Source organism: Athene cunicularia (assembly GCF_003259725.1).
Source record: "Athene cunicularia isolate RWA chromosome 1 unlocalized genomic scaffold, athCun1 chr1_part2, whole genome shotgun sequence".
In the NCBI taxonomy this organism is placed as follows: Eukaryota; Metazoa; Chordata; class Aves; order Strigiformes; family Strigidae; genus Athene; species Athene cunicularia.
In genome coordinates, this window is record NW_020799092.1 from 82,150,676 (window position 1) to 82,176,694 (window position 26,019).

A 26,019-nucleotide genomic window follows, 5' to 3' on the forward strand; every position below is an offset into this window, starting at 1 on the left:
GCACTCGGGTACAACAACCCCACGCAGCGCTGCGGGCTCGGGGCAGTGGCTGGGGAGCTGCCCGGCGGGAAAGGACCTGGGGGGTTGGTCAGCAGTGGCGGGATGTGAGCCGGCAGTCTGCTCCGGCGGCCAAGAAGGCCAAGGGCATCCAGGTGTGGCCAGCAGGGACAGGGAAGGGATTGTCCTCCCGGACCTGGCACTGGTGAGGTCACACCTCAAATCCTGGGCTGGGTTTTGGGCCCCTCACTACAAGACAGACACTGAGGTGCTGGAACGTGTCCAGAGAAGGGCAGTGGAGCTGGGGCAGGGCCCAGAGAACAAGTCTGACGGGGAGCGGCTGAGGGAACTGGGGGGGTTTGGAGAAAAGGACGCTGAGGGGAGACCTTATTGCTCTCTGCAGCTACCTGAAAGGAGGTTGTAGCGAGGTGGGTGTTGGTCTCTTCTCCCAAGTTACAAGCGATAGGATGAGAGCAAACGGCCTCAAATTGCACCAAGGGAGGTTTATATTGGATGCTAGGACAAATTTCTAAACCAAAAGGTTTGTCAAGCATTGGAACAGGCTCCCCAAAGCAGCAGTGGAGTCACCATCCCTGGAAGTATCTTTTAGATGTGGTACTTAGGGACATGGCTTGGTCATGGACTTGGCAGTGCTAGGTTAGCAGTTGGACTCTAATATCAAGGGTCCTTTCCAACCTAAATGATTCTAAAATGGATAGAGAAATGGGAAGGAGTCCAGAAAAAGGCTGCTGAGATCGTTGAGGGATTGGACCAGATGATGCCAGTAAAAGCTGAGCTGCTTTAGCCTGCTAAAGAGGAGACTAAAGGGTCATTCTGCAATAGTTCACTAAAATTAATGAGAGCCACAAAGTAGAGGGAGCCAAACTCTTTTAGACAGTGGCAGAAAAATATAGTAAGGGACCAAAGCCACAGACAGTGGATTGGAAGAGTCAGACTAGATGCTAAGAAAAATATTTGCATTAAAAGTGTGGAGCAGTATTGGAGAAAGGACAGGAGAGGTTCTGGAATCTGTTTTTACCACTCAGCTAGTCAAAGTCTGGGCTGACCTGACCTAATGGTGACAGTGGTGCTTTAAGCAGCAGAAGGATGTGCTAGATCATGTCCAGAAGTCTCTTCCAACTAATATTTCTGATTTTGTGTTAATTCACTAAATGTCCACAAGAACAGAAAAACTCATTCCTGCTCCCTGATCCCTCTTCAAGCCTACCCTCTTCCCAAGATTCCTCATCCCAGACTCCTCAAGCCAGTATAAGATATAATTGGTACCTTGCTGTTTAATTGCTGGATTCTGAGCTCTTTTTGGTGCAGTTCTTTCAGGCTGTCACTTAGCTGGGCCTGGAGATGTTTTGTCTCTGTTTCTAGGCTTGAAAAGTCCCCTCTCAGAACTTCTGAAGAAATCTGTCAGGGTAAGAACAATGAAAAATATACTGCATACGTGACAATCTACTCTCATGTTAGTCCTCTTTGATTAGTCTTCCAGGGCCAGAGTCCAACATTATTCCTAGGCCTGAAACTTGATCTGCTCAAATAAAACAACAAATGGGGAATAAACAGAAATATCCTAAAAGCCATCTGAATACCCCAGCAATTAGGAAAGATCATTGAACTTGCACATATGATGGGTCCTTCTCAAAAGTCATATTAAAGCTGTCTACTATACAGGAAGGAAAAAAAAGCATGTGAATGAGAACAAGGAAAAAACAAACAAAAAAAACAAAGCAATGTCCACACTGCTCTCATTCCACACAGACTAAAAAATTAGCACTGAAGCACTCTCCTGGAAAGCATCACATGCACACTGTTCTAGCTTTTTCTTTGACATGCATATGCAAAGGAATAAGGAGAGATTTCGTGCAGCAGGCAAGCATTCTTCCCTAGACCAAGCAAAATACTCAACATATCTGCTCCGCTTTTAGGACTGTGATACAGGGAAAGAAGGCATAAATGCAACGTTCAATCCTCAGCCTCTCTGGTCTCGAGTTAGTATTGTAGATCCCTGTCACGGTAAAAACTTCAGTAGGAAATGTTAAAATTAGATTGTGACATTAAAAGGAGAACTAAACCAGAAGATCTTGGATACAAACACAGTGCAAGAGGCAATTCTAAAATAGGCCAAAGGAAAGACTTGGTAAGTTCCATGCTGCTTAGGAGGAGCTACGGTGCCTAGGAAGCCCTGTCTCTCTTTCTTGGAATATTAGAAACCATGAACTAAAGGAAATGCACATAAGGCTATGCCAGTTTTCTAAAGGTTTCCAGTGATCCAAGTTGTATTGCTAGTATAGTCCTGGAGGCCACACACACAAATCCAATACTGCAGTCTGTACAGGCTGGATACAAGCAACACATGCTACTTGGGCTGAATTTCAAGCCTCAGTTTCTATGCAATAAATAATCTGTGTACTTCCACCCACCTTCGTTTGGTACTGCTCCTCTACAATCTGAGACTTGCTGAGGGGAAATCTCATTTCTTGCGTGATCCGCTGCAAATGGCTCAGCTGCTTGTCTTTTTCTGCTATGACCATCAGGTACTGCTCCTTTATGCTGCTGGTCTGCTTCTCCCAGGTAGTTTTCTCCTGTCTGCCCAGTACAACACAAAGGAAGTTACCAGTCCCACTTATGACATCCAGCTCAGTATGAGCTGAGGATGATTCTATTTCCTATCATTGCCCCATACCAGACAGGAAGTTTTATAACTAAACCAAAACAAAACCACCCACCTAAGTACAGGAACATTCAAAGCAGGGTTGAGGAAGTATTCTGGTTTTGGTTCAACACCGCAGATTGTTCAACGCTTACACTTTTGGTACTCCTGGACACTGTTTTGATTTTGCTGTCCAGAGCATTTTGTCAAGCAAGTCACTTGTCATCATAACCTTATCACTGCCTCAGTCAAATATGCACCAGAACCACAGCATTCATCCCTACATGCAAACTCCAGGCCTTAGCTTCATTTACATTGTAGAAGCTAGACAGGAATTAAATCTCCTTTTCTTTCATCAAGAGATAAATAAAATTTGTAAGGTGCTCCAAACTTATCTGAAGTGTTAGTGTGAGGGACAGAGGGAGGGGGAAGGAGCACTACAAGTTTTTATATCACTTTGGACAAAGATAAGCTATATATTTTTCCACAAAAAAACATCACCCCTTTCACTCCTGGTTCAGTCATTCTTAGATGGGTCTCTGAAGTACCTGAAAGGATTTTCCCCCCATTTGTACAACAGAGCATATTTACCTGACTAGTTTTAGTCCATAGATGATAATTTACTAGACTTGAATAACAGACTTTTTTAAAAACAGAAGGCATAAAGCAAGTGAAACAAAGCGTTAGACAATCATAAAATTAGTATTTTCTAAACAATGGTATCAGTGGGATAATACAGCATGTTCATCATGAGATTGGAATGGAGAGTTCTGTAATTACATACAGAAACTCCAATACAAAAACCAGCCTAAGTTTCCTCTCAAATAGATGAGATTGTTCACCACTGGATGAAGGAAATAAAAATTAAAAGGTCATTGATCTATTTCACACAGGCATTTCCTTCAGTATGTTGTGCTGCCTGAGACAAAAGCTGAACAAGGGAAACATGTGTCCCACTCCTGAACAGGGCAAAGTGATTTAGTGACAGCTGACACAGGTGAGGTTGAGGTTATCAACACTTTCTTTGCCTCCTGCCCACAGCTGCTCTCTGAATGAAAGAAACAGCACATTTGCATCTCAGGCAAGTGAGAAGACAGACAATTCTCACCTAAGCTGCTGCAGCTCCTGCTGGTACAAAATACTTTCTTGCTTCAGCTGTTCTTGGAGACGGTGCTGTTTATCTGCATCTTGCTGATATTCCTGCAGTTGTGCTTTTAAGCGAGAATTTTCAGCTGATTCTACCCCAACTAGTATGTATTGCTGCTGCAGATTCTTCAGCTCTCTCACCTTTAATTAAAGGAAAATATCAGGGTGCATGACAACTGAGCAAGCAGCTATGTTTATTACTTATAAATGTTTAAGAGCATTTCTCATTGTGGCATCTGGAGAAAAAAGTCACATTCAGATGACAGAAAATAGAAATTGAATCAGTGATTGCAGCAGTCTACTAAAAACTGCTCAGAAAAAAGACCTCAGAGAATTCTACTGTTAATGACAGTGGTGAGCTTTGAGACCTTCCATGAAGATGTGACATACAGTAAACAAAAAGACCCTGGACTACAGTATTAATTGCCTTATTCAGAAGATGACAAGTGAGAGAGAAGGAGCTGGTTAAGTAAATACCAACTTCAGGAGTTGGTATTTACTGTAAACCAGGGAACTGAGGAACTAAAATCCTTTTGACAGTCTACTCAAGACTGGAATTAGGAATAACGTGTCATTACACATCCATCACTGAAATCAGTTTCTGAAGACGAGAACACGTGACTGACTCTGGAACAGGGAAGTATGTAACGAGTCAGGAGATCCCTCTACTGAGGATCTACCTCAGCATTAGCCGCCCTACAGACACACGAGTTCAACAAACAGCAGCAGAGGAGACAAATCTACAAATAACTGAGGTATAAAATGGACAAGAAGGAAGATGTGTTGAACAGACTACATGACAGTGGAAAATGACTGTAGAAGTCTGTCATCTGACCAGCAACTGGAACTCTGAAACTTGCTGAGCCACACTGTGCCAGAGACTGTACAAACACAGACACATTAACAACACAAGCAAAGATCTCAAAATGAAGCTGCAATGCCTTGTACCTGTCTTGACAGTCAGGTGCCAAGAGGAGAAACACCCAAGTCTTTGCTCTAGTCTCTTTTAGAAATCTAAAACAAATCCAAGCACAAGCTTCCACAGATGTGGACTAGACAGGTTATCAGGGAACCCTTATCTTATTTCTATGATTCCATATTTTAAATCAAGCTAACAAGAGAAACCACCTGGCAAAGTTACCAATGACATCACAGCTTGCATGTATCAGAGAACATAAATGGCACAAACTAAATCCATGGGATCTGACGGAGCGTGCCTACAAGTGCTGAGGTCACTGGGAGGCAACTCAATTACCTTTGAAAGATCATGGTGATTGGGAGAGGTTCCTGAAGACTGGAAGAAAGTAAATGTCATCCCTACCTACAAGAAGGGCAAGGAGGAGAAACTGGGGACCTGCAGGCTGGTCAGCCTCAGCTCCATCCCATGAAAGGTGATGGAGCAACTAATTCTGGAAACCATTCCAGATCCATGAAAAAACAGGTTGCCCAGAGCAGTCGTAGAATATCCAACCAATGGAGATACTCAAAATCCAGCTGGACACTGTCTTGGGCAACCTATTCCAGCTGACCTTGTTTGAGCAGGGGAGCTGACTAGAAGATCTCCAGAGGTCCCTTCCAACCCCAGCTATTCTGTGATTCTGTGAAGACAATGATCTGTTTAACACTGCAAATACCAGATCTAAGTGTGCTGAATTTTAAGATCTGAAGATCCAAATCTCCTATGGGGCTTTAAGTAAGAGCAGGGAGAGAGAACAAGGACTTACTACTCTGTCTCTGTCATTCTGCAAGGATGACAGTGCCTTCTTAAGACTCTGCACTTCTGACGGTGTGGTACAAGCACTCCCTTCTGCTTGTTGCTTCACTTCTTCCATCTTGTGTGTTTTGCTCAGTTCATTCAGCAGACGGTCTCGCTCATTCTGCAGGCTTGCCATAGCCTTGGAAAAAGATTTGACTTGGCTGGAAGAGCCTTCCAGTTCTGAAGACAAATGAAGCAGCTCATCATCTTTGGCTCTGAGCTTCTGATTAAGTTTCTCAATCTGTGCCAAGAGACCTCTTTCATCAGTGGCCTTCTGCAGTTCTGTCAGTTCAGACCTCACTGTATCTCGGTCCCTGGCAGTGGAATGTTGCTCCTCCTGTAGCTGAACCACTTGTTTCTGAAGATTCTGCACTACACTCTTTTGTTCCTCTAAGTCTGCAGAGTATTTCTGTTTCAAAACATGAAGCTCTTCATTGGCCTGGTCCCAGCTATCCTGAAGAGAGCTCATGGACTTCCCGAAAGACTGGATTTGAGCTCTGAGATCTTTGTTTTCATCTGTGACTGCAAGAAATTTCTGTTCCATTTCCATCAAGTCCCGTGCTAACTCTGCTACTCTCTCTTCTGCTGTTTCTGTTTCATTCCTCATTATCCCTGCATCATGATGTAGGTGCTTCAATTCCTTTTGAAGCCTGTCCTCAGCCTCTCCGACTCTCTTGGCTGCATCCCTCTGAACACACACCAGCTCCCCCTCAAGGTCTGTTATCCTTTTCTGTGAGAGGGAAAGCTTATGATTCAGTTCCTGTGCCTCTTCCTCTCGGGCCTTCAGTTGTGCTTGACAGTCCATGATAGGACCCCCCTCACCCAAGGCTGTCATCTCACTCTGCACCTGAGAGAGAGAGGATGTAAGGGTTTCAATCTGTTGAGACATACTGACTTTATCCTCTCTCAAGGCTTCCATGCACTTCCTGAGGTCATCCTGAGTGTGCTCAGACTCTTTCAGCTGTGTTTCTATGACTGCCTTCTCCTTTTCCAGAGTTTGGATACGCTGAAGCTGTGTTTTGAGAAGTTGTTTCTGTTGGGAGTCCTTTATTGAAATCACTTGGTTCAGGTCCTCTCTGTACCGCACCAACTCTGCATTCAGTTTGGCATTCTCAGAGTTGAGGTCATCCATCCGGCTATGAAAACCTCTGATTTCTTCCTTAAGCTTATTGTTTTCAGCAGCAGCCTCTTGAATTAGCTGGTCTTTCTCCAAGATTACAACAAGATGACGTTCCTCAAGTTGTTTGTAGTCTCTCAGTATGCGGTCTCTGTCATCTTGCAAAGATGACATGGACTTGATGAAGGAGTCCAGTTGGGCCTTCTGCTGCTTACTTTCTTCCCTGATTATCTTCATCTTTTCAGTGAGACGGTCAAGTTTGTCCAGAAATTTGTTCTTCTCATTTTCTAATGCTTTTTTATCTTCTTCTTCCTTACTTAGCCTATGCTCCAACTCTTTCATCTCTTCAGAATGTTGCTGCTGTAATTCAGATAGAGCAGCCACAACTGCTTCTTCCTTGGCAGACAGCAAACTAATGATCTTTTGATCCTTGGCAGTAGTTTCTTCATGCAGTTTATTTGTTAGGTCCTTGGAAGCTTGCAAATCAGCCTCAAGCTGTTCACAGCTGAATTTAAAATTCTGGATACTGGTCTCTTGTTGCTTGACCATACTCCCCAGCTCTTCTCTGACCAGTTCACATTTGGTGAAGGAATTCTGTAAGGCAACAAGCTGGTCTCTGAGGCTGCTGATTTCTGACTCCAGTTTCTGCTGTTCGTTCTGAGACTCACTGTACCGTTTCTGAGACTCTTCCAGCTGATTCAAAAGCTCATTTTTTTCCTCCTGCAACACTTCACATGTCCTTTGATGTTGCTGAATCTCCTTCCTGGATTCAGACTCCCAGTCCTCCTTGTTGCATTCCAGCCTGAAAACAGAGAGGTGGTCAGTCACTAAGCAGTGAAGTCTCTCAGTATCCAAACCCACAGTAATAATTTTCATTGACTATACTAATTTAGAAAAGCCACAAAATTAGTTTTACGTTAAGAAAGCAAGCTGGAAACATCCAGATGATTATTTTTCCCCTCAACTTAAAACTCAAGGCATCTTTTAAAGTTCTGACTGCTCTACTGTCTGAAGGGTGTAGCGCTGGGGGAATATTTTTTAGAAGTTGTCCGTGAGATATATCTTTGTCAGTATTGAAAAAGTGGAGGTTAAACAGTAAATACTCCTTTTCATTAAAATATTCCTTTCTCTCATCTATTGTAGCTAACAACAACAAAAAAATCACTGTTCTCATATGCTTGATGTTTGTTTCATGTTCCAGCATACAAAGATACAGCATTTTGATCACAAACTTTACAGAACAATTTTAGTCATGTAAGAATAGTTTGGGTTTGAATTTTGGAAATTGCCAGATGTACATTTTGGCATGTTTCCATAGCTCCATCTTTCCCTCAAAATCTATTTTGAGATTAAACTGGAATTATATATCCCAATGCTCTCTTGAACTGCCAAATCCAATCTCTGAATGCAACAACTCTATGTAAAATAATCTATTTCAAATTTCAGCTAATAAAGACTTTAGATACTACTCAGAAGGCCACTGCTTGTCACAGGGAATAGATTTAACATGAGTACCCCAATGATGAGAAGGAATATCTTACAGTGTTAGTCTCCCTGCATCCTTGTGCAGACAACAAATACATAGTAACCCCCACAACATAACTCCAAACCTCTTTTCTATCCAAACGTAAGTGATCCAGGAGACAAGCCTTATGTTTATGGCTTTATTAGGAAGGCTAATTCCACTCTCCATCTTAGGCATTCATTAGTTTTGCCAATCACATGTCACATTTAGTGTATCTACATACCCAAAATGCTGTTTCCTGGTATACTGCAAAAGAAAAGGGGCATCCTACCTCACCTCTGGCTGCTGCCTTGTCAAAAGGCAACACAAGAATACCAGCTGAGTCATTATCACCTTCTTTACCTGGATATATGAGTCTGAAGTTCTTCCACACGCATGGTCATCTGCTTCATCTGGTCCTTTAGCACAACACAAGTTTCCTCTTTTGAACGTATTTCTTCCTCCTGCTTTTGAATAGTTTCAGTGAATTTCTTCTCCCATGTTTTTGATTCATCTATCACCCTATCCCTGTCATCCTGGAGGGAGGACATACTCCTGGTGAAGGCTGCAAGCTGGGCTAGTGTTTTGTTTAGGCTGCCTTCCAACTGCTTGGCTTCTTGATCCTTTGTCTTCAAGGAGTCTTGAAGATCACCAACAGTTCTTTCCATATCCTCTTTCTCCCTCTGCAAAGTTGCCAGCTTTTCTTCCATGTTTTTAATTTCGTTTGAGTGCTTGTCTTTTTCCTGTTCCAATCTTCTCTCAAAGTCCTCATCTTTTTTCTTCATTTGATTTTTAGTATTATCTTTGTTTGCCTGCAACTCTTCTTTCACTCTGACACTCTCTGCTAGAACCCTTGCTGCCTCACTCTGGGTGTCATCCAGTACTACTCTGCAGAGAGCAAGCTCTGCTTGGGCTTTCTTGGTGTCTTCAACTGCTATAGCTAAAGTCTCTTTGGCTGCTTCTACCTCTTTCTGAGACTCACTCTGCAGAAATTCCAGAGCTTTAACAGTCCTTTCTAAACTACTGTTCTTTTCCTGGCTTTTAATACAATCCTTCTGCAATTGCTTAATCTCCTGCTGTTTCTGTTTCAGCAGTTCCTGAAGCTCCTTTACATGGGTGCTGCTCTCCCCCCTCCAACTGCATTTTAGCTTTTCTACAAATTCCTTTTGCTCTTCTGAACTTGCTTTACTTCTCTCCTTTGCCATCTGACATTTCTCCTCCTCCATTTCATGCATCATTCTCTGCAAACTCTGAAGCTCGTGTTTCAGTTGCTCGTTTTTGATCTGGAAGTCTGTTGCATCTTGCTGATAGTTTCCAATACTTCCATTAAGTTCTGCCAGCTGATTCATGAGCCTTTCTTCCAAATCATCCTTCTCAGTCTCTAGCGTGTCCTTCAGTTCTGTCATCCTGATGAGGTCATCTTTGGTTTTTTGGACTGTTTGTTCCATCTGTACCACTATGTCCTGAAGAGTTTTTAACTCATGGACTTTCTCTTCCATTTGGGTCTCTAAAGCCCTCTTCTCACCTGCTAAAGTCTCAACACACATGCGAATATCACCCAGCTGTTGCTCTGAAGCCCTCCTATTATCTTCCAGTTCTGTGATCCGCTCTGTGAGCTCCGCTATCTGCTGTATGTAGGTACCAAGATCTTCACAAGGGCTACTATCTTCAAATGCTTTTTGTTCCAGCTCTGCAGTAGGAGACTCGGGTCTAAAACTTACATCCACTTGATTTTCAGTCTTCTCCACTGGTGGCAGTGTGGCAACTGCCTGATTTGTTTCTTCCCCTGTTGTCTTCTGAGCAACATACTTGTCTAACAGTTCTCTGCTTTCCTTCAGCTTAGATTCTGTTAACTGCAAATGACACTTTAAGTCGGCGATCTCTTGACTAAGAGACTCCTTTTCAGCCATTACTGTCTCAAGCTGAGTAGAAAGAGAGGGATAATCCCTCCTAGCGCTGTCCAGATCTTCTTTCAGGCTAGTATTCGTAAAGATATCGCCAGTCCTATGTAGCTCTCCATCTGTAAAATGCATCTCTGCTCTAAGCTTCTCATTCTCCTCCTCCAGTTCCAGGATCTTCTGTTGCTTTGACTTTGCAAATTTCCTCATTTTCTCCTTCATTCCATCAATTTCTTGTCCAGCTTCCTGTAGCTGCTTATCTGTTTCCTCTTTTTTCGCTTCAACACTTTTCAACTTAATGAAAATTTCCTGCTTTTCCTGCCTAACAGTTTCCAAAACACGCTGAATCCGCTCAGCCTCATTACTCACGTTCTCATATGACTGCAGGAGAGTTTCATATTCTTTCTGAAGCTCCCTGTATTTCTCATGCCACTCAGAACTCTCAGCAGCTTGAAAGCTTTTCAAAGATTCCATCTCTTCCTCCAGCTTCTCCTTCTCTAGAACAACTCTATCTAGAGTAAATGTCAGGTTTTTATAGCATCCGTCAAGATTCTGATTTTCTATAAGTACTTTATCAACTTCTGCAATAAGTTTTTCTCGCTCTTCAGTGAGGCCTGCTAACTTTTCTGTTAAAGTATCTGTTTCTTTAACATGGCCACATATTTGGCTTTCCATATTTGTCAACTTGATATGAAGATTTTCAATAGTAGTTTTCGCATTAGCCAGCTCCTCTTTTAGAGATTTGCTTTCCTTTAATGCCTCTTTTCTAGAGATAAGTGCAGCTTGCAGCTTTCTCTGCATTTGATTCTTCTGTTTAGCTGCTTCCGCACCATCATTTTGCTTCTCCTGAATTTCAAGCAACTGTGTTTGCAGTCGCTTGCTTTGTTCTTCATGTATCTGAGCTTGAGTTTCCAACTGACTACAGAGTCTCTTGACTGAATCCTCTTTTTCCAGCAGCTGTGCCTGCACATTATTGAGAGCTTCACTTTTCTCTCTTAACTGCAAGTTAAGAAATTCCATGTCTTCATCCTTTTGGTGCATAAGTGTTTTCAGGTCTTCCAGACTGCCCTCCCTAGAAATTTTTGCTTGACTCTCCTCCAATTCTGCCTGAAGACTTGCTGCCTTGGCTTCAGCTTGGTCAGAGGTTCTCTTCAGCCCTTCTATCTCCAGAAACAACTGTGCTATGTGCTCTTGCAAATGAGAGACTAATTCTGATTTACAAGCAAGTTCATTTTGCATATGGCTAATGTTATATTCCAACTCCTCTTTCTCCATACACAATTCTTCAAGTTTTTTCTTAAACTCTTCCCCAGAAACATCTTCAACTTGTACAGGCTTGTTATTTGTGGTATTTTCTGCTTCCAAGCATGAGGAATCCAACCCACCTTGATTTCCAAGAACAGCCTCCGTCAATCCTTTCTGTTCCTGGAGTTGTCTGAGCTGAGCTTGGATGCTCTCCTTCTCTTTGCTTTGCTTATCAAATTGTTCTTGTAGGATGTTATAATCATCTTTTTGCTGTTTCAGCTGTTCTCTGTGATGCCTATCTTTTTCTTGGGCCTTTTTTATGGTGTCTTTGCGAGATACCAGGGCTTCCTGAAGTTTTTTTTGAAGTTGTTCTTTTTCTTGTTCAAGAGCTGAAATCCTCTCTTTCAAAGCAGACTTCTGGTTTTCTTCAAGATTTGTAGCTGAACTATTTTTTTCATTTTCTTCATAATCTTTTGGGCTTTTATTGGTTTCAGTTACTTTGTCATTAATTGTCTGACTCTCCAAGATTCCATCTTTAATTGAAACAATGTCTGTCTTACCTTGCAAGCTTCGCCTCATTTCCTCAATCACTGCCTGCAATTGTGCTTCAGTACTTTCCTTATCCAGCAGATCCTTCTGGATGCTCTGCAACTTGGATTCCTTTTCAGACAGCAGTTGAATTAGATACTCCTCACTGGGCTGGCTTTCAGGATTCACTTCTCTATTTGTCACACTTGTCATATTTTCTCCCCCTTCCACTCCATGAGCCACTGAGGTTTCCAATTCACGTTCCCTTCTCAACTGTATTAATTCATTCTCCAGTTTGCTAACCTTCTGCAGAAGCTCCTTCCTGTTAACAAGTGCTGCTTGCAGCTTCCGCTTTACTTGCTCGTTTTCTTTTTTCAGAAGTTGAAATTTATTTACTAATACCTCACTTCCTTTACCTGCTGCCTCTGTCTCACCTGGCTCAGATGCCCCACATTTCAGATATGCATCTTTTGTTTCTGTGTTTTGGTCTTTTTCTTCCTGGGCTTTTAATAATAGACTTGTTTGCTCTTTAAGACTCTTCAGCTCATTTCCTAGAGAAAATTTCTCTTCATTCAGCAGGACCATTTTCTCAGACATGCTGACACTGATCTCTGTCATCTGTTGGTCTTTCTCCAGCAAGGTTTGTTGCAGGCTCTCTATAGACCTGGTGTGTTCAGCAACAAGCTGTTCTAGGTTTGCTGCTTCCTGTCCCTTTGAGGCTAAGTTTTGGGAAAGCTCTTCTATCTCAGCAGTATTCTTTCTCAACAGTTCTTCTAGATCAAGTACTTCACATTCCTTCTTCTCAATCTGGCTTCTCAGATCTTTTAGTTGCATGTCCTGGTCAGAAAGCTGAAGTTGTGCTTCATCCAAGTCTTTTTGCAAAGCTTCAATTTTTATCTCCTTGGATTTAAATTCATTTTTAAGGCTGTGGATTTGTTCTCTCAGAAGACTGCTTTGACTGTCTGACAGTCTCTGCTTTTCTGAAAGAGCTAGATTTTCCTCAAGTTGCTTCACTTGCTCTTTCAGTTGTGTTATGGTAGAAAGTTCCTTCATCTGACACAGGAGTTGATCTCGTTCTTCAGTCAAAACACAAAATGCACTTTCAGAATCCTGTATTTTTTTCCCGTATTCCTCAGTCAACTGGTTTAGCCTATTTATTTCTGCATCTTTTGCTCCTAAATCTCTCTTATAGGATTCTTCTGATTTCTGCAGAATCATCTGCAGTTCTGTAATTTGGTTTTGTAACTTTAGCAGTTCTTGAGATTCAGAGATGCCAGGCTTTGGATCTGCTGTAGAGACTTCTTGAATTGCCTCCATATCCCCGCTGCAAGGGACAGTGCTCCCCTGGGGCACTTCTTGAAGAGTGATTCTGTTTTCCTGAAACACACCAATTTGCTGCATTTCTATTTCTCTCGGTAATGAGCTACTCCCCAACTCATTTTGTCTATCTGAAGTCTTTTGCTCTTCCCTCTCAAGAAACCATATCTGGGAATTATCTTCCAGCTGGTTAGCTGCTGCTTCCGTTTGGTTACCTACAGATGTTTGGCTATTTGGGCCCTTGAGCTGCCTTTTCAGAAAAGTTATTTCTTCTTGGGCTTCTTTCAGTTCCAGCAGCAAAACTGACAGCTCTTTCTGTTTCTCTGCAGCAAGATATTCTAGAATTCCAGGTGGACAACTTTCCTCAGTAAACTGCTCACTTCCATTGGGAAAACCATCTGTTCTTGCCTAAAAGAAAATAATAGGTTTCAATTTTCCTTTGAATTCTGTGAAAGGGTCACTTTTGAAAGTATCTGCTTTCCACATCTGTAGTTTAAGGATACCCTTTCTTGAGCTGGCTATTGTAATAAATAGCAGTTCCACTAATAGCAGGAGGACTCCTCAGGTAATTTCTGTTCATTTGAGTTTCTGAAGTTGCAGCATGAAAGATTCTGGATTTAGGATAAGTTATATACAAATATTATCTAGAAAAATAACTTCCTATTCCCTTACTTCCCATTCTCTCTTGATTACAAGATATTATGATTCTGAAGTGTTTCAGTTCTGAGATTCTCACAAGCCCTTCAGTGTACTTATTCAGCCACATTTTCCTGGCGTCCTACCCGTAGCCTCTGAATGAGGAGGTTTTGCCCTCTATTCTATCTGTCCACAGCGCAGAGGCCCATATTCCAGGCTATGTCCACCTCCAAAGTGAGAGCACTAGACAAAGCATCTGGACTAAATGGCTTGGCTTTTTATAAATAACTATCTGAAGGTTTCCTCCCACCCCCAGAAACATTACAAAAGAAAAGCAGTCACAAATCCTCCCCAGAAAGCATGGATCAGCACCCCACCAGTAAGTCAACACCTTGGGCTGTAAAGGCTGTCTGTTCATCAGTTTTGAGGGCAGACACAACTTACAGGGAACCATTAAAGCCATCTCTTAAAGCCTGTGGCCGTGTTGCAACAGCCACTTTAAATTATGGGATGTTAAAAAAATCCAACACTTTGGGGCTTTTGAACTAAAATAAAGTTTCCATATCCACAGATGTATACAATACTGAGAGGGGAAAAATGTTCTGGACTAAATTTGTACCTCAGGGAACTCCAAAGAGTCATCAAAAGGCTTTTGCACTTCAGAATTCACCAGCTCTCCTGACACACCTAGTGATAAAAGATACACTTGTCACCATCAGCATAACAAGTTGCATGTAAAGTCTACTGACTTTAGTAAGTGAAGACACAATATATGGGACTGGAACTTCTCTAGTTTCCAAGGTGAGAAAGCAAAAAAGAAGAAAAAAAAAAAAGGGGTTGAGCTTACGCACTGCACCTAGATGTCCCCAATAGCTCTGCATGAGCAAAACCTCCTGCATTTGCTGCATGCTTGCATCCCCTAAGCCTACAATATATCCAACCTCTACAGATGTTGAAGAGGCAAAGACAAGTGAACTTGGGAAGAGGTTGTTTTGTTTTGGGTTGGGTTTTCATATGTAATTTGGGGGTGTGGGTGGTAACTCCAGAAACAGAAAGACATTCACTTGCAGAAAGGAACCCAATTCTTCATCTTAATTCTCTTCTGTGTCTTACACATCACCCTCCACATATACAAACACACTCTCCTTCAAACCCTTCTCTCTTTCTCATCTTAGGAACAACCTCTTTTTTCTGATATATCCTATCCATCCCATATTAGAATGTTCTCTTCTACATCACATGCATCTTTTCCATCTCCTGCACATCTTTCGATTCTGACTTCAGAGCTCGTCCTTCCAAATCACCTTAGATTTGTCCCTGAAACTTCTCAAATTCCCACAATTTTCTTGTCACATGCCTTATTCTGTGTCCTCACCAGCAGAAGTAGAAGAGCAGTCTACATAACAGGCCGGAGCTTCCAGAGTCTGCATGTCTTGCAATTTCACCTCAGGTCCAATGTTCTGATTCTATTGGTTGAAGAAAAAACACTTAGTTTTGAGCCATGATCTTTGCATTAGAAGACGGATATCTTAGCTGCCTGCTGCTCTGCCAAGCTTTAAGTAAAAACTGTCAGTCCCAACTTTAGATGCAACTCTGCTGCCTACTGAAAATAAATTTTATAAAAGGTAATTGGTTGTGATGTTATGCAAGAGACTAAGGTGTATCTCAGCAGGTAAGGATATCGATGAATGCAATGATTCTAATAACTTCCTTCCTACCTTGAGACACTTGCTTTGAATATGGGTGTGCAAGGTTTAATTCTTGCCAGAATGAGAGAGCACGTGGCTGTTGCCCCTCCCCCACCCGCGCCGGTCGGGCTGGAAGTTAAACACAGACCCCGGCTAAAATAACAAGAAATTTAATACAACAGATTGATAGAACAATCTGAATAACAGTATCGATGGTAACAACAATAAACAGCAATAACAGTGAACAAGACAAAAGATAGACAGAGAAATACCGCTAAATGATCAAGGAGCAAACCCGCCGCGTGTACGGCAAAAACCAACACCAGAAGCGAAAAAGTGAAAAGGCTCCGCCCCTGGACCTGACGTCAGCAGGTATGAATAACCCGGCTGGAGATCCCTTCCCCCTCTCTCTCTGCTGAGAAAAACTACTCTATCCTGGCTGAACCAGGACAATGGGCCAGCAGTGTGTACCCACAGCCCAGAAAGCCCCCATGTGCTGGGCTGCACCCAGAACAGGGTGGACACAGGGCCAGGGGGGGATTCTCCCCCTCTGCTCCACTCTGGGAGACCCCCCTGCAGGGCTGGGTCCAGCTCCAGGGCACCAACAGCAGAAGGACACGGACCTGCTCCAGCGGGGCCAGAGGAGGCCACGGAGATGCTGGGGGGGCTGGAGCCCCCTTGTGAGGACAGGTTGGGAGAGTTGGGGGGTTCAGCTGGAGGAGAGAAGGCTCCGGGGAGACCTTAGAGTGGCCCCCCAGGGCTGAAAGGGGCTGCAGGAAAGTGGGGGGACTCGTCATCAGGGGGAGGGATAGGACAAGGGGGAACGGGGTTGAACGGACAGAGCAGAGATTTAGATCAGATCTGAGGCAGAAATTCTTCCCTGTGAGGGGGGTGAGGCCCTGGCACAGGCTGCCCAGAGAAGCTGTGGCTGCCCCCTCCCTGGAAGGGTTCAAGGCCAGGTTGGACGGGGCTTTGGGCAACCTGGGCTGGTGGGAGGTGGCCCTGCCTGGGGCAGGGGGATGGGAACTAAATGATCCTTAAGGTCCCTTCCAATCCAAACCATTCTATGATTCTATGATCTGCAGTGCTCCAGAAGGACTAACTACATATTCATAATCGTTCAGTGAACCACCCAAGAAGAGAAGGTGGCAGGCCATGTGTCTGTCACTGTATGCCTCAACTCCAGCAGTATTTCTGGCTAGTTCCAAAAGCAAATTGTCTTTCACCGCAATAAACAACTGGCACTTCTAATGCTACTTCTGTGAGAAAAGTTTTGAACTAGAGTTCAAAGAGATTACGAGTCAGAACTAAGTAAAGTGTCTCTAAAAAAAGCTCCGTCCTCCCACCTCAAAAAAAGCAAGTAAAACCTTGACCCAACAACGGAAAAACTGAAACCAAAATGAAGCGCCCACAACTGACATTTGCTGTAACTGCCTACAGCTCACATAGTCCTAAGGAAATGATCTCCAGCCCCTAGTTCTAGAGAACTGTGCCTTTGCAGGCTCCAAGCACTGAAGTGGGATGTACAGCTTGTACCCAAATAACTGGTGCACATGACCCAACCCCCAGGCTGGGTCTGGATTCACACATACCCTGAAGTCACAGGTCAGATGTACAAATGGCAGGATACAGCTGTCCAAGGGTAAGTACACACAGGGAAGCTACTTAGACTCTTTTTATAATTAAGACATGGAAATGGAAAATTCAAGGATTGGATTCACTGACCCTTTTTCAACATCCACCTCAGTCCAGGTGAATCATACAGCAAAGAACCTGTTGTCTCCACTGTCTATAAAGGGGCTCTAGAAAACAGCTTGAAAAGATGTGTGTGTATGTGTATACCTGAAGTCAAGCAGGATAAGGTGACTCAAATTGCCTTCTCCAGTTCCAACATGAGTTTTTGCCCTAATACTTCACAGTAATATATACACTATAAACTCTCTGTTGGAGTGGGAGAGGAATTTATGAGATAAAACACAGCATCATCGTCTTTCCCCTGATGGCAGGTTGGAACAGAGTGGTGCAGTCTGGAAAGAGCCCATACCTTGCTCTAAGCTAACAAACAATTCTACAACAAATTCCTAGCACAGATATAGAGAGGCAGTCACCTCCATCACCTTGCTGAGTATAAAGCAAGCAGCAGGTACCTAACCCTGCACTCTTCTCACCAACAGACTGACTGCAATTGCACCTGCAGCTGTTCACAGTGGAAGATCACATGGAGAGAGTCTATTTGTCTCCTACTTGACAGAGAACTCAGCCTCCTCCAGTCAGTCTGCCAGATCCCCATCAGGGCAGTGGGAATGGACAGGGTTGGTTTGAAAGGCATCCTATAATGACAGCTGAGCCTTTGGAGTCATATTTCCTGAGCCTTGTCTCAGTTTAGCCTATGGTTTTGCTGAAGAACTAACTCACAAGAGGCAGAAAATAGCATGAACGTGGACTGGGTGAATGAAGGACATGAGAATTTCACACAGACAGCAAAGGGAAATACAGTCCGATAAGAACACAGTACAAGCAAGTATTTGGAAGCTATTTCTGTCTTTCATCATTAATCCAGTTAATAATAACCTTCCAAAGAGGATTGTCAAAAAAAGGCCGTAACAGCTTAGCTGTTTTAAGGCCAGTCCTTGGCCTATTTTAGTTTTAGCTTATTTCAGCTGCTTAATCATTACCTGCTTTTCACTTTCTGCAACCATCACAGCTTCTTGCTGAGGCTCCAGGAGAACAAGTTGCAAGCGTGGTATTTCTGAAACATTCAAAACACAAACAATCTCTCTGAAAATTAAAACTATGATTTAGAGATTACCAGGATATTCTTCCAGAAGCTTTAGAGAACAGGGCACATGGCTGTTAGTAACACTGGTGTACTGGAGATATAACATTGTCATTGCATAATGTATTTTGGTTTGGGTTTTGGTTTTTGTTTTGTTTTTTTTTTTTTTTTTTTAAGAGGCAAACCACCAAAACAACATGCTGTTTTAAGCAACTTTTAGAAAAGAACAATTGCTGTTATACAGACTAGAATTAAAGGACAGCAGATAGAGTTTCAAGTTTTAAGAAACATTTTATAAAGGAGGGGAAAGAAAAAATTACTGTCGCAAAATGATTCAAATTTCATTTGGATAAAAATGAAATGAGAAACTGTTAAAATTAGAGAAGAATAAACCACTCAAGTGATATGGTCCAAATCAAGATTGGTATAAGAACTCATTTGCTGTATGACTCAGGATATTTTTACACAGGCATGTCACTGTACACAATGGGAGACTGGTATATGAGGGAAGCGCAGTGGATATCATCAAGGCCTTCGGTAAGGCTTTTGGCACTGTCTCCTGTAAGAGCCTCACAGAGAAGCTGCTAATGTATGGGCTGGATGAGCAGGTAGCGAGGTGGATCAAAAACTGTCCGAATAGCCAGCCAAGAGGTGGTGATCAGCAGCATGAAGTCTAGTTGGAGGCCAGTAGCTTTGCAGCATACCCCAGGGGTCAGTACTGGGTCTGATCATGTTCAACATCTTCAGTAATGATCTGGATAAGGCAGATTGTACCCTCAGCAAGCTTGCAGATGATGCAAAACTGGGAGAAGATGCTGATACACCAGAGGGTTGTGCTGCCATCCAGAGGAACCGGGACAGGCTGGAGAAATGGGCTGACAGGAACCTCAAAGTTCAAAGAGAAATGCAAACTCCTGTGGAAGTATAAGCCCACAGCACCAGTTTCTGCTGGGAACCAGTCTGCTGGAAAGCACCTTTACAGTATAGGCCCCGGGCATCCTGGCTGACACCAAGCTGACTGGGAGCCAGCAATGTGACTTTCACACAGAGAAGACTAATGGTATCCTGGGCTGCATTAGGCAAAGTGTTCCTTCTCCTCTACTCAGCACTGGTGAACCCACACCTGGAGCACTGGGTCCAGTTCTGGGCTCCTGTGTACAGGAGAGAGTCCAACAAAGAGCCACGGAGATGGTGAAGGGACACGAGCATCTCCTCTGAGGAAAGGCTGAGAGGGCCGGGACTCTTCAGCCTGGGGAAGAGAAGGCTCAGGGGATCCCATCACTGAGCATAAACACCTGAAGGAAGAGTGTAGAGAAGGTGGAGCCAGGCTCTTTCCAGTGGTGCCCCGTGACAGCACCAGAGGCAACGGGCACAGACTGGAACACAGGGGTTCCCTCTGAACACAGGGAAACCCTTTTTCCACTGCGAGGGCGACTGAGCACCGGCACAGGCTGCCCAGGGAGGTTGTGGAGTCTCCATCCCCGGAGACTTTCAATAACTGTCTAGACACTGTCCTAGGCAACTGGCTCTGGTCCCTTCCAACCTCAACCATTCTATGATACTCAAGACATAGTCTAGACATTTTGATACGCCAGAGCAGAAGACAGGCAAAAGAGTGACCTGTACCATATCTAGGAAAAAAAAAAAAAAATCACAGTAATAATTATGGTTATTTAGCTTTCCTGATTAATTACTACAGGAAGAAAGCTTCCATTTATATTTGATACCAACAGATACCATCTCAGTCTTCTTACTACCTGGGGAGATGGTGAATGTGTTCATTCCCACACTGGCTACTTGGCAGTAAATATCTATCTTTAAACAATTTGAGGAAGTGTCTGTGGAGAGAGCGAAAAGCAACCTTCCAACACCTATGAAGATGTTATTGAGAAGACAGACGCAGGCTTTACAGTGGCGCAAGGTAGGATGATGAAGGACAGCACACATATTGAAACAAAATAGGTTCCAGCTGGAGGTAACGAAGACCGTTTTTGTCACGAGGACAGTCACGTGTTGTAACAGGCTGCTCAGGGAGGTTGGGCAGTCACCATCACTGGAGGTTTTCAAGACCTGACTGGATAAAGCCTTGAGCAACCTGGCCTGATCTCACAGTTGATCCTGCTTCTAGGAGGAAGCTGGACTAAAATCTTCCTTTGATCCTGTTCAACATAAATTATTCTGTGACTCTATGATTCAACTCAGTTCTGCCTAACTCTGTTAGAGATAATGCCTCAACTTTTCAGTGTAAGAGCCAGTAAGACAACTTATACAATGTCTTTCTTCCCCAGAAATATCAACTTAGAAGCACAAAAACCGGACCCCATTTTTATGAACACAACTATCGATAATGATATGAAACATATGTTAATACATATGCAAAAAAATAATCCAGGACCAAGTTAAACAGTTCTGTTAGGAATAAGAATTTTCATACTTTCCAATTCTGAGCATGCAGACAGGATATAGCATTAACATACAGTGTAAGGTTTTATTTTGTGCCCCTTTAAACTCTTTTCTATACAAAATGGTATTTACTGAGTTAAAAGTATTATGTATTTTGAGGAGGCTCAAATGACTTGTTTTTGTGAATTCTAACACCTGGAAAGCAGTCTGTTCATTTTCTGTAATAATGGCTTTCCTTTATTGATTCATAGCATACTGTAGTCTTTCAACAACTTTTTCTTCCACTGAATGGACTAGGGAAAGCCTTATATCTAATGTTAGATTATTCATACAGTGACTCTGAAAAAGCAACCTCCAGTTCTCAATCCAGATGTTTGCTTTCTTTGAAACTGGCTGAACTTCACAGGCTTTTCCTGAATATAGCAGAATCGTCAAATCATTTCCGTTGGGAAAGACCCTTAATATCACCAAGTCCAACTGTTTACCTAACTCTTGTCTATTTAGTGTAGAGGAAAAAGTAGAAAAAGGTGAACTCAGTGGTCTCCTATGTAGCCAGAAAGACATCCAATCACTCAAAGTGCTGCTTCAAGAAAAGTTTAAGGAATCCATGTGGCTCGTAAAGAGAGCAACAGATATACTGGTATAATGCACTCCCCTAAGCCCATGAAAATCTAAAGACTCTATAAAGACTTCAAAAAGTGTTTACATTTTAGAAAATAATAGTGAAGGTAGTTGGGAAGCATTTGTTGGGGTCTGCTTGAAAATCATCAGAAATTGCAAAATGTAAGGTAAATCCTTATGTAAATCCTTATTTAATTCTATTCAAGTTAGGACTAGAGTACTGTTGGCAGTTTTAGGATCACATTTTCAATAAGACCGACAAATTAGAAAGTCATCAGGAGGCAAAAAGGAGTAAAAGTATTTAGAACCTACAGAGGAGGTTTGAAAGATTATGATTTTTTTTACATATGTCTATTTCATCTTTTGGTGTTTTAAGAAATTACATCTCCCAGCATTTAAAATGTTAAAAAAATGTCAGTAACCAAGTGTTCAACACACCCACTGGAAACAGAATTACAGCAAAAAAGCTTGTTTTGAAGTAAACATGCAGGTAAATATGCACTGGGAAATACCTTTTAAGTAATAGGACAGTGATGCTCTAAAAGGCACTGCATTTTTCAGGTGGAATTCCTTTCAGTGGAGGAAGAACCTGCTTTTTAAGAAAGCAGATGACAGTCTTCCAGGTACATTTTGGATATACTCAATCTTAATTCAGGGTATGGTATCAGATTAAAAACTGGATTTCTGTGAGGCCTTTGATATGGTCCCACCAACATTTAAAAGTAATTCTTAAATAGTTGAAGAAAGTAAGAAAGATAATCATACCACCTTCAGTCTTCTGTCTTTCCAAGTTTTCTGTGGGTAGAAGTGAAGTCCCACTCTGGTCTTCCTGATCCATTTCCTGTGAGGTTGTTTTATCCTGTTTAAACATAGGATAGAGGGGAGAAAGATAAATTTCAGTACAGTTTATATACACACATTAGACTTTGACCTTTCTGTTAACCTTTTAACAAATCAGTTGGCAACTTCTAAATTACTCAGATTGATTCCTATTTCTTCGGAGGCTTCCACGGTTATAACATCTGCCCATCAGCTGAGAGAACCTTTAAGAGCCTGTCTCAAGCTACACATTATAAGAAAGGCATTCCAAACATTCCATTCAGTTTCAGTTCTCAACACACAAGAAAATTTCAGGGGACTCATATGAAAAGATCATACCTGTTTCTTCAATTCAGAGACATGCACTACTGACTGGGATTTCAGCTCATTCTGGCAGCAGACACATTCTTCAGATTTCTGTACCAGTTCATCTAATGAAGGGGAAAAAAAGGGAGTTAAACTGTGTTCTTGCCTTTTTTGCTGAAATATATCCAGTTTACATGCACAATAGTATATGAGATAGATCCCTTCTCTCAGTCACTGCTTTGGTTTTGGTCTGCAAAGGAGCTGAAAGAAAATCAGTCTGGAATAATAACTTGAGACAATGTCAATGTTATTAGTTCTAATACAAGCTTAAGGAGAAAATGGTACAGTTTGCTTTCCTTGGTTGTTTTACTCATAATTTCAGTAAAGTCAAGACTCTGAAGAATGAGGCACATCAAAAAGAACCTACATAAGTTGATGGAAAAAATCCAACACCTTATTAAAATTAATGATAAAAAACTACATCTGGCTCAAGAAATCCATAAGCCTCCAAAGATTATAGCCAGGGCCAGCAATTAAACAAAACACAGCCACTCGCTTACTCTGCCCCTGCCCTTCAGTGGAACAGGGGAGAGAATCAGGAAAAAAAGTAAAACTCATGGGTGGAGATAAATACAGTTTAAATAGGACAGAAAAGGAAGGGAAAATAGTAACAGAACAAAACAAGTGATGCACAATATAATTTTGCTCACCACCTGCTGACCATTGCCCAGCCAATACCTGAGTCCCAGTGTCCCCTGGCCAGCTCCCCCCAGTCTGCATACTGGCCATGTCATACGGTCTGGAATAGCCCTCTGGCTCAGCTGTCCTTGCTGTGTCCCCTCCCAGATTCTTGTGCACTCCCAGCCTCCGCTGGCAGGGCAGCACAAGAAGCTGGAAAGGCCTTGATTTAATATAAACATTGCTTAGCAACAGCTAAAATATGTGTGTGTTATCAACATCCTTCTCATCCTAAATCAAAAACACAGCACTATACCAGTTACTAGGAAGAAAATTATATTTATTCTAACCAAAACCAGGACAGCAAGGAAATCACCATATATGCTGCCCTACTCTTAGGTTCCTCCTCTTGCAACTGGCTCTGATCACTGCCAGACAGAAAGGTGGGACCACACTAGAGGGGCCTTTAGTCTGATACAGTACAACCACTCCTATGTTCCTGTGCAATTAGGAATTGATATAGGGAGACTTTCTTTATGAGCTATTATAAAAACAAAGCGAAACAGAAGGCAACCCAATGATCCTTAGGCTCTTGAGAACCTGCTTCACCAAAGTGCTGTGCTTGCTCACCCTGTAGTTTCTGTATTGTAGCACTGTTTTCAGCAGACAACACCAACAGCCGGTCAACATCCTGTTTCAGCTGATCATTTTCAGCTACAAGGGCAGCATGGCTAGACTGCAGCTCTTGCTCAGCCACCTTAAGACAACTGATTTGCAGGTTTTTCTCTTCCACCTCCAGCCTTTGTTCCTGCTGCAGGTCTTTATACTTCACCTCTAATTCAGCTTGTGCTCTTCTTGCCTCTTCCAGCTGTTCCAAGAGACACTGCACCTCCTCCTGCAAGCAATGGGAGGACAGCTTCCTCTCAGCTAGTTCCAGCTCCATCTTTTCTCTGAGATCCTGAGACTCTTGTCTTTCTGCATCTAGCACATCCCTCAGGGAGCTTAGATCCACTTCCATCTTCTGGCACTGATCTTGGAGTGTCTGTAAAAGGATACGGAAATTAATTTAACTCTCAACTAGTTCAATTCTTTGCTAAAGCAAAATACCCAAATTGTATTTTACAATTGCCATTAAATCATTTTCAAATATCTAAATAGCAGAAAGGAAGAAACAAACATGGCACAAACCTCAATTTATTATAAAGAAACTGTCCTAATTGCAAGAAAGCAATGCTGGAAGAAACAAGAACTCTCAATTTTGGTAAAGAAAAGCTAAGTCTTAATTTACAGCAGGGGAATGTAGAGGAAACAATAGAACAGTGGCTATGAGTTCCCTTTTAGAGAAAGAGAGTTTCCCAAAAAAGGGAGGAAGGACTACCACAAGAGTGGGAACTCAATAATTACAGAGTAAAATTAAAAAAACAGAACAAAGTATGTATGTGAAAGGGGGTCAAAAATGCTGAAATGGGAAACTGGAGGTAACAGAGTCCTCCAAACAGTGCCCATCACTTCAAGAAAGATCCCAGAAAGCTGGTCAACACTCACCAGAGATATAAGACAATCAAGGAACAGAAACAGACCCTACACTTGCCAGAATTCCTTTTGTCAAACTTCCTCCTCCTGGGGCTGGGGACGGTCAGCACAGCTAGTTTCAGGAGGAGGTTCATGATGAGCTCCCTTTATGGGTAGGAAGAGAAGCTTCAGACACACAGCCTCAAGTTTGTATGTGTACCAAGGTCTCCCTCTGACTACAGAACGTGCATGGGGAGAGTCAGAGACACAGAGGAGGAGTCAGGGGAACCCAACAGCCATGCCAACACTCCATGAAACACCCTGGTGAGCAATGTAATCAGTAGTGAGTACAAGTCAGCTCACTGAAGTTCTTCACCTCTTCCTGGTGGTAAGAGGCCCCACCACTGTGCCTGGCTGGGACACACGGAAAAAGAAAAGAGTGGTGCATAAGCATGTAAAAGTTGTAAAAGCGAGGTTCAGCATTAGACTGGCTGGAGATTGTGCAGCCTACTAACATGAGACTGATATAGTGTGTCTCTTCTAATGGGACGAAGTATTATGTTCAGAAGTTCAGATATTAGAAAAAAAATAAAGATACACTCATCTGTATCTGCAAACAAGCCTTTTAAGAGATTGCGTAGTAAACCCTGTCTCAAGGGGCACATATATGTAGTCATATATGCCCAGACGATCTCATTCTCTTCACACTCCAGAAAGATTGAGAGCTAATACAACTCCATAAGCTGTAGCATCATATCAGCAAGATCTCAGCACGACACACCAAAGAATATCTAAGCTCTGATGTGGCCTGGATACTGCAGTCCGTAACAGTGTAACTACTGTTAAGCACTTTCTTCTTAGGTGAAGCATTGTGGATTTGATGGCTCTGAATGTCAGTCAGCACCGTGCAGTGTGGTCAGATTTTGTCCCTGTCCACCTGCCCAGAAGCTGGGTCACTGGAGATGGCTGCTGCAGGATCCCCATCCCTGTTGCCTGGCTGAACCTATTATAAACCATGTATACAGACCTGCACCTCTAAAACCTGATCTGGGGAACCCCTCCAGCTCATTTCATGCTGGAAACCTGGTGCCAGAAATAAGCTAATCTGGTAACTTCTGAGCTACAGACAAAGGCCCCATCCACCACCTGGAGAGTAAGGCAGTAAACAAAGCATGAAAAAGTACCTGGTTTTGTTGCTCGGCAGTACGTAATTCCTGATGCAGCAGTTCGACCACCTGAGTTCGTCCTAGCAGAGCTGCTTCCTGCTCCTCTAGCTTTCTCTGAAGTGTACGCAGGTTCTGTGAGAGACAGTGATATACCAGTATCTGGGAGGCTAACAAGGAGGCTAGACTTCCTGGTTTGATCCATACACCTAGTTTCCATAATACAATTACCTTAACAGCCTGAACA

At 42.7% G+C, this 26,019-nt stretch overlaps 1 protein-coding gene across 3 annotated transcripts in view; it reads right to left on the minus strand.

Annotated features, from left to right (window-relative positions):
* Positions 1 to 26,019, minus strand: part of GOLGB1 (golgin B1) — a 46,460-nt gene that overhangs the window by 8,663 nt on the left and 11,778 nt on the right. For 2 of the 3 annotated variants that reach the window (XM_026868489.1, XM_026868488.1), the window contains exons 8-19: positions 25,794 to 25,907; positions 23,728 to 24,139; positions 22,453 to 22,544; positions 22,063 to 22,153; positions 18,170 to 18,243; positions 15,182 to 15,272; positions 14,426 to 14,493; positions 8,546 to 13,578; positions 5,530 to 7,480; positions 3,768 to 3,946; positions 2,430 to 2,595; positions 1,285 to 1,416 (exon numbers count right to left, since the gene is read on the minus strand). In XM_026868489.1, the coding sequence (XP_026724290.1) occupies positions 1,285 to 1,416; positions 2,430 to 2,595; positions 3,768 to 3,946; positions 5,530 to 7,480; positions 8,546 to 13,578; positions 14,426 to 14,493; positions 15,182 to 15,272; positions 18,170 to 18,243; positions 22,063 to 22,153; positions 22,453 to 22,544; positions 23,728 to 24,139; positions 25,794 to 25,907 (8,403 nt within the window). The remainder of the gene's footprint in view (positions 1 to 1,284; positions 1,417 to 2,429; positions 2,596 to 3,767; positions 3,947 to 5,529; positions 7,481 to 8,545; positions 13,579 to 14,425; positions 14,494 to 15,181; positions 15,273 to 18,169; positions 18,244 to 22,062; positions 22,154 to 22,452; positions 22,545 to 23,727; positions 24,140 to 25,793; positions 25,908 to 26,019) is intronic. The other variant, XM_026868490.1, reaches the window with a different exon arrangement.